Source organism: Aethalodelphis obliquidens, unplaced genomic scaffold, assembly GCF_003676395.1.
Source record: "Aethalodelphis obliquidens isolate GAN/ISIS:26980383/991018 unplaced genomic scaffold, ASM367639v1 scaffold38, whole genome shotgun sequence".
NCBI lineage: Eukaryota > Metazoa > Chordata > Mammalia > Artiodactyla > Delphinidae > Aethalodelphis > Aethalodelphis obliquidens.
In genome coordinates, this window is record NW_020837982.1 from 8,551,709 (window position 1) to 8,560,430 (window position 8,722).

The 8,722-nt window shown below is 56.5% G+C and overlaps 1 protein-coding gene across 2 annotated transcripts in view; it reads right to left on the reverse strand.

Moving 5' to 3' along the window:
- Positions 1-575: 575 nt before the first annotated feature.
- SMTNL2 (smoothelin like 2) overlaps positions 576-8,722 on the reverse strand; it is a 24,169-nt gene continuing 16,022 nt past the window's right edge. For both annotated transcript variants that reach the window (XM_027130758.1, XM_027130757.1), the window contains 3 exons: positions 8,575-8,692; positions 8,119-8,270; positions 576-1,539 (listed from right to left, as the gene is read on the reverse strand). In XM_027130758.1, coding sequence (XP_026986559.1) covers positions 1,413-1,539; positions 8,119-8,270; positions 8,575-8,692 — 397 coding nt within the window. In that variant the 3' untranslated portion in view covers positions 576-1,412. The remainder of the gene's footprint in view (positions 1,540-8,118; positions 8,271-8,574; positions 8,693-8,722) is intronic.

The window sequence follows — 8,722 nt, forward strand, 5'->3', positions numbered from 1 at the left end:
TCTGTCCCCCAACACAAGGGACCACGGGTGACTCTGAGAAGGCACAGATGCTGGTGGTTAGAACCCACTGCACGAGCTGAAGACATACATTAACTCCTTAAAGGGAAGTCCTCCAAGTTCATGGCTAAAATCCAACCCAATTAGAAAATGCTTCTTGAATAAGAATAAGCTAATGGCTGCAGCTTTATAGAATCTAAAGATGTTCTACTAAAACCCTAACAGCTTTTTTTTGTACCACCGAACAGCTGTGAAAATAAACCAGTGCCCCTCGATGGGCTCCCCCACGTGCGGGACCACCCCACTGCCGATCACAGATCTGTCAGTCAACTTCCAGGGGACAGAACCACAAGGGGGGACTTTCTGTCCGTGCTCCTTCCATGACACGGAGACGGGTGACTGACAGGCAAACGCAAGAAGAGCAAATGTGATTTTGAACTTTCTGAGTGGTGATTTTGGTATAGAAACAGTTAAGTGGGGGGGGGGGGGGGGCGGGATGTAAGCAGATTTTCATTTGAAACGGATGAGAAATCTCTTATTCCCAGGCACCCCATCTCCCAAACAGAAATAACAAATCCCAAGCGAAGTGCGACACATCTTTTTATGTACAAACGGTCAGTGGTACAGATGGAGTTACTTTTTATAAATATCTGCAGCGAATCCCTTAAGAGAAGCTGTGACTAAAAACCACCTCGCAGCACCAAATGCCCGTCCTTCCCTAAAAGTGTTAACTTCCCGAGGGCCTATTCTCAGCCAAACACGTGCGGAGCCCTCCTGGGAAGGACAGGACCACTTTGGGACCCGGCGAGAGCCCTCCCATTTCCCCAGAGAGCCGAGGTGACTTGCAGGTCAGCTGCTGCCCAGGACCTGGGAGTGATTAAACAGTTTCTTCCCAAGACTTCAGTCTTCTTTGTCAAGCTGCTGATTAAGCGTCTCTATATTTCCTGGCAGTGGCCCAGAGCGCGGGAGGAAAGGAACCTACAATAGTGTGAGGAAGTAGAAAACTCTGGGTGTTTGGATTAAAAAACACTTGGTAGTCAATGCAACCCTGTAAAGCCAATGGATCCAGTTCAGCAGAGGGAACACTGATTCAGGCTTCCAGAATCTACAGACAAGCATTATTATTATTATTATTTTTAAGGAAGGTAATTATTTAGCACCAATTTCTCTCTCTCTGGTAATACTTCCTTTGCCTTGGAGCCCCTGGCTGTGATCAGTGCAGTCAGTGCACGCAGCTCAGCGGTACTTTCCCATCAGTAACGCAGCCGGGCAGGTTGGGGAGCGCGGTTACGAGGCACAGAACAAACAGCTCTCTCACACCAGAATGCAACTCTGCTCGGGGGGGCATCCTGACTCCGGGACACAGGCGGCCCCACCGACTCCTTCGGGGCTTGGCTCTCCAGCCCCGAGGGGCTTCACTCAAAGCGACGCAGGTGGTTGTACAGAGACTGGACGTAAGTGAAGACGCACATGGGGTCTGGCTTGCGGCCCATCACCATCATATCCTCCACCTCAATGAGGCGCTCACAGTTGGCCAGATTCCTGAAACACAGAAGCCGCATCAGAACGCCAGCCCCAGCCATCAGCCCGGAGCTGGAGGCTCCCAAGTGCTCTCCAACTGTGAATTCACATCACCCCAGAAGAGCCTTTGCAGTTACTTTCTCTAATGCAGTGTTTCCCAGACTCCCACATCCAGGAACCGCCCTTACGACTCGTGTTTTTACATAACTAGACTTACTTTAAAATTTCAGTGAAATTCAGCTTCACTTTAAGGTTTCACTAAATTAAGTTCTGCTAAAAAATTCAATTTTATTAATTTAGACAAACTTATATTAATCGAAAAGGTTAGTTTCATTAATAAAAATTTAGCTCCAAAATTAAATTTCACTAAAAAAATTCAACGTGTATCAGCAGTATATGGAGAATCAGCACGGACTATAAATGTAAAATGAATAAAGTAAAAAATAAATTCACCCATATGCTTCCTAAAACAGTGTCTTTGGGCTTCCCTGGTGGCACAGTGGTTGAGGGTCCGCCTGCCGATGCAGGGGACACGGGTTCGTGCCCCGAACATGTGGGAAGATCCCACACGTCGTGGAGCGGCTGGGCCCGTGAGCCATGGCCACTGAGCCTGCGCGTCCGGAGCCTGTGCTCCGCAACGGGAGAGGCCACAACAGTGAGAGGCCCGCGTACAAACAACAGTGTCTTTCACCTTTTTTTTTAACCATAACCCATAGTTAGAGGTGTTTCATTGTGATTCATTCAGCACGCTCATACATTTATGTGGAAATAAAGTTTCACAAAGATACTGACCTTTTCTACTACTCATATTTTCTCTAGATTTCATCTTTATTTCTCTCCCCACCTCCTTTTTTTTGTTTTTCTGTTTGGTTTATTTTAATGCTGGTTGTAAGCCACTAAATTGATTTTATTATCTACTCAAGGGTCACAACAACTCAAAGTTTTAAAAGTTGCTTCAAATCATCTTGTGAGCCTCCCCTCAACCTCGCCCTGGGCCCGCCTCATGCTCTGGGAAATACTGGTTTAACTTCTGGCCCACTGGTGTAGATGCATGTGGAAACTGGGGCCTTTCACTGGGCTGCAAAAAAAAGCTCTTCCCTCTGCCGTTCCCAGTTGGGAGGGGGACTGAAGGTCCCGGCTTCAAGGTCTCATGGAGGTGGGAAGATGAGCATCCACCTGGGAGGTAACAGTAGGGACCCTCGCCAAGCCCAGCAAAGCCCCGCCCTGTGCCGAGCCAGACGCGTCATCAGGCCGAACCCAAAAGGCCCAAAGCAACTGCACTCGGTCCAATCAGCTTCAACAGCTGTGTGCACTCTTGTGGTTCCAGGGTCTCCGGTCTTTTTGCCCCCATATCCATAAGTCCATGAGTGACACTGTTCACATCCCAGCTGTATCCTTCCTAGCGATATGATTTGAGGACGACACTTAACTTCTCAGGGCCTCAGTTTCCCCGACTGGATAACAGCCACTTCACAGGGAGGTGGGAGGATCCATGAGCTCATCACACAACCAGCAGGAACGGTGTCTGGCTCATCAGAAGAGCTCAGTAAACGTTAGGAATGGTCACTGTTGCTGTCTGTATTATCATGGTTCGCTCCAAGCAGCAGAGTGGGTCATCAGGGAAAAGAGGCCTGAACTGGAACTCTAAAGAGCTGGGTTCAGATCCTGGCTCTGCCCATAGCTTCACCCTTCCGTGCCATTTCCTCGGTGGAAAGTCAGCCCCCGACCTCCGCTCCCCCTCCCGGTAGGCTTGCTCTTGTTGGGAGGTGGTGCCTTGTACCCCAAGCACTTTCTACCAGTCCCTGCCGGCTCCTGGGCCTGCGTGCTCCAAAGACAAGCACTGTAATCTCAGCACGGGGCCCATCCTGTGGTGCTGGCCTGTCGCTGGGCCTCCTATCAGAAACCGAAAGTCAGGGCGAAACGGAGACGCCGGTCCTGGATCCCGTCGGCGGGCTCCCTCTCGGTTTGGAGCGGGCAGCTTGCAAGGGAAGCCGAGGGCTTCGTGGGTGGCAAGTGGCTCTGGCCCGATAAGCGGGCACCCTGGCTGCCCAGGATGGGCCGGGGCGGGGCTCGGTGTCAGGGGAGTGGACGCTGTGACGAGGATATGCACGCAGAGGTGCTTTGTTGATAGTCAAGGACTGAAAATCTGAGTTCCTGGGGAGGCCGTGGACCTGAGTTCACCTCCCTGAGCTATCAGGTGGCGTCTGATGCCCTTCTCCATACCTGCAGCGCAGGGAGAGCTCCTCCTACCCTCCCAGGGCTGCCGACGGAGAATGCCAGGTGTGTGTCCAGGTATCACCACTGACAGCAGTGGCCTGAGTACTCAGTCCCCCAGGAAACGTGGGCACCGTTAGAACCCTAAACCTCAGCCTTGGAAGAGAACTGAAATCCCACCCTCCAAACACCCCCCTCGGAGGCACCAACCACCTGGTGAAGGCCCTGCCTCGACCATGCTCCCCTCCAGGTTCAGGGAAGGGGCCCTAATTTCCTCCAAGCACCGTTCCGATCCCTCTGCGGGTGGCCCTGGCCAGGAGCAAGTTTTCCCTCACGTTTCTTACGCGATTTTGCCTCTTGGTACTTTCTACCTATTGGCCTCACAAGGCTCTTCTCAGTCTAATTGCTTTTCCCCCCACAAAAGAGCCCTTCACGTGTTGGAAGAGAATCTTAATATCCATCTTTCCCTGAAACTAACCATGTCTGGTTCCTTCGCTGTGCCCCCAGTGGGTACCTGGGGGCCCTCCTCTGAGCGGGTTCTGGTTTCTCTCCAGGATTGCTGGCACGTCCCAAGTGTTGTCCAACTTGGGCTGGCCCCCCTTCTTCATTCTAGAGGCTGCACTGACCCTCCCACTAATGACATCCCTGCCCCTGCCCAGGGTGGCAGTCAGGACGGGCGCTAAGGCCTGACCCTGGTATCACCCTCTACCCCGCAGACAGGAAGCTATAGGCAAGGTACTGGCTTCCCCAGAAACCAGGGGACTGAGCCCCTAACCATCTGGTCCCCACCCCACCCCAACCAGCCATGACAGTAATGATAAGATTTCTAGAAGCTATGGACACAACTCCTGAGACAGGATGTGAGTAAAGGAAAATGATGATGAACACTGACTTTTATAAAAACATTTCAGTCTCAAAATATTAGAGGCCCCAACTGCCTTTTAAATGAAAACAAAACTGCTTTTGTGAAAACACAAACTTGTTTTAAATAGTTCAAACAGCATGGAATAATCATCCAAAGAAGAAAGTACAGGTCATTTCAAATGTCGCTGCGCAGCAAGAACCAGAGCTATCGTTTGCCTACTACCAATTTTAAGATGAATTAGCCCTACCTTGTTTGGGGTTAAAAAAGGGTCAGAGGATTTTCTCCTACTACTATCCTATTGTGATCTTCGTCACTCCAGGGCTAGCCTGTCAGGCCAGCAGGTGGAGGAGGTGCCTGAGGGGTTATTTTTATTTGTCTAAGCCTTCTCTAAATGCAGCCTGGGATGCCAGGGCTCGGACTACAGCCTCCTATCTGGTTTTAGAGACACATGGGCACTACAAATAGCCTGGAAGCTCCCTCAGCTGGGCTGTAACCTGAGAGTAGGACACATTCCCCACAGGGCAAGCGGGCTCCTCAGCTACACTGGCCGGCCCCGGGCCTACACCGCACCCTCCATCTCGGCGGAGAACCACCCGCCACAGGAGCCGGTCCTCCCGCTTTCCAAGCCCCGAACGCCTGTCGACGAGGGGAGCTCACTGTGTTGTCGACACCGCATCACTCACAGATTAGGCCCCGGGGAATCTTGGGGAGGTAAATTATCAGGGGGAGGGGCATCACAAACCCCTCTTACTCCCCAGGTTCTAGAAGCGTCTCTGTGCTTTGAAGGCCCCTTGCTCGCCCAAGGGTCTGGAAGCTTCTCCTTCCTGATGTGCAGGGGCCCTGTCCACGGCTGCTTTTCCTTTCCAAAGGCTGTGTCTTCATCAGAGCCCAGGCTCCCATCACCCTACACCGCCCACCGCAAACTGCCTTTCTGCTGCCTGCGTGGCCCTTGACGGCTTTCCCCCAGCCCCGCGTGTCTGCTTGGCTTTTGCTGGCAAAACTAAGGAGTAGTCTGTTAAGACACTGGTACCCAGTATCCTCAAGTAGGTGTCCCTGTGCCTTCTTTCCAGCTGTTCTAACCAGCTTATTGTCCAAGAAACTAGGCGAGCCCAGCTGCCATCCTCCCAGGAGGCCTCGGGCAGGCAGGGCCACCCTCCCAGCCCTGTCCCCCACGTACCTGTGAGCTGAGTTCCCGGATGACTCAGGAGGGGAGGCACCTTCCTCCCCCTCAGGCCGGCTGTGGGCGCCCCTCCCTGCCCTCTCTCGAGTCAGCAGATAAGCCAGAACTCATCTCAGGGGCCCGAAGCCCATCCTCCCCTCCCCTCCCCTCCCCTCCCCAGCTAGCCAGAGCCGGCTCAGGCGGCAGGAAGGCGGGGCCCCGTTTTTACCACGTCCTTTGCTCTGGGTGGGAGGGAGGTACAGCCTGAAGCAGGCTCCCACGCCCCAACCCCAATGTGGGAGTAGAAGAAACATCTGGTTGGAGCCTGGAGGCTCTCTGAGCTCACACCTCGTGCTGGGAAAGCACAGCCACGAACGGCTCTGGCTCCAGCCGCCAAGGGAAGTTACGTTCCCTGCGAGCTGGGGTGCAGGGCCACCATCCTGGGGCCCGGGGCACCCCTCTCCCTGCCTGCCACCCCTCTCCCTGCCACTCCCTCCCAGCCTGGTCCAGGGCTGAGGGTGACCGAGGCGGCCGGGGCTTGAGCGGGCACCGCCAGGCCCACTGGACTCGATGGAGAAAAACTGTCAGACAAGCGTGGCCTCACCCAGCGGTGGCGGGGGGCGGGGATCTTGGGTGCCCACATCGGAGCCCGGGCCCTGTCCACTCTGAGCATCTGCTTTTCGACAGTCACCCTTTCTGGGCTTCCAAGCAGCTGGGGAGGCGCCCCCTCCTCAGCATCGAGCCGTGACCCTTGGCGCTACTTCAGCACCGTCTGGATTCGGTTGTGTAACGCGCTCTGCCCAAAGCTGTTTCCGCAATTAGGACGACAGCTAATCCTAAACAGCCAGGGAAGAGACGGCTCCCAAAGCATACAAGGAGTTCTTACGACCCCACGGGGCGAGAGGCCACGCGGGTCACCCGAGACAACACAGCAGGGGCCACGCCGGCACGCCAGCAAGTCAGGGTCTCCGTTCTGCCCCTAGAGCGAGACCCGCAGTCCCGGGCACGGGGCTGTAACCTGTGAGCTCCAACTCCTTCCCTGGCCGGGCTTGGGGCCAGGTGTGGGGTGGAACAGACTCGGGGTGGGGGGGGGGGGGGGCAGGCCAGGCTTCAGGGAGGGCTCTTCCAGCTCCACCAGCACGTGAGAGCACCTCCCGGACGTGGGCACCGGGGTCGCGGACAAAACACGAGGGGGGTCAGGCACACACGGGTGGCCAGAGGCTCACTCCACCAGGCACAAAGGTGGGCGGCCAGGAGAGAATGAAAAATGTTCCCTCCAGGAAACTCAGCTCTGGGGAGGTCCTCCTGCCCTCTGACCTTCCTCCCCCTAATTCCACAAAGCCCAGCAACAGGCAGCCCTCAACACCCTCATCTCTGCCCCGTGCCTGCCCTGGACCGGGGGCACGGACTCGACGGACCGCAGCAACAGCTCCCCTGCCCTCTGCCTTCCGTGTCCAGCCCACGTGAGGCCCTGGCATGAGGGCAGGAGGTGGGGGAGGGTGGAGGGTTTACGCCCTCAGCTCCCTTCCTGCCGAGTCACTGTGAGCTGGTCGCACCCACTGCCCCAAAGTACGGCTCCTATCAGCCAGCCCTCTCCGCACAGCTGTTCTCCCCAGCCCGAGGGTACCCCACGGCGCCTGGCTCATCGCTCACTCCTGCCCACACGTTTGCAAGGAAGCCCTTTGTTAAACCCTCCTGCCTACTCGGTTTGAAGGCACCTTCACCAGAGCATTCTTTGACACTCCCCTGAGGCACAGGGGGTAGCCCTCAGCCTATGACCAAATGCCAAGCTCCCCGAGCACCTCCTGAACCCAGAATCACCCCTCACCCAATCTTCTCCCTATGAGCAGGTCTTAAGAAGGTAGGCAATTTCATATCAAACGGTTTTACGACATTTAGGGAAGCAAAGTGTACCTACTGGCGAAGTCTGAAATGTCCCCCAGGCAGATATTCAGTTTCCTGCTGCTCAGCTGCTGGGCTCTCCCAAGCAACTGTCTCTCTCACCAGCCTGGAGAGGACAGGCTCAGTGCTCCGGCGGACCCTGCCCCACTGCCCCTTGCACCTTGTCTGTGGCTGGCCTGGCAGACCGCACACCAGAGGCCGGGTACCAGCCAAGAGGGCAGGTGCACGAGAAGAGGAGAGAGTCTGGCTCTACTACTGAGTGCCGGGGGGCCCAGGGAAAATCCCCCCTTCCCGGCCATAGTCTCTCCATCTGTACGGGAGGCGACAGACTGGGTGGCCTCAAGGCTCTCAGGTCTGCGGACAGCTGCCCCCGTCCTGCCGGCCCCTGTGCTGGACGCAGGGCAGAACTCGGGCTTGGGGACTGGGAGGGGCTGGCAGCCAGGGGACCCGCCATACTTACTCGGCCATGGTGAAGGCCAGCTCGAAGTTCTGCCGCCGCTGCGCGGGGCTCAGGGCATTGTAGTCGAAGGCATCGGGGAAGAAGGAGTGCACCAGGGCGCAGAAGGCCATCCCGTCGCTCCAGCTGGAGGAGAAGTTCTGCAGGTCCACGTGCTGCGAGGCCAACGCGGGGAGGTAAGGGGGAGCACAGCGCCGGCCTCAGCTCCTCCACCTGATTCGACCCCACAAGCAGGTCCTCCCAGCCCCTCCCCAGGCCCACCATCCCCCCAGCTCAGCAACAAGCCGTGCCTTCTGGACTCCACCTGCGGCGGCTGGGGACCGATCGGGAGGGTACAGTTTCTCCAGCTCCTACCCCTCCGCCCCAGACTGGGGCTCCCGTCCCGGCCAGGGGAACACGAGCGGGGTGTGGCGCCCACTCCCGCCTCTGCCGGGGTCCCGGCGGCCGGGCCGGGCTCACCTGGTAGCCGAGCGTCTTGTTGCGGCACCACTCGAGCAGGATCTGCTTGATGCTGCTGGCGCTGGCCACGCCGAAGCTCTGCGAGCGCTTCAGCTTCGCCCGGGTCTCGCCCTTCCCCCTGCAGAGAGAGGCCAGGCCTGCTGGGGGG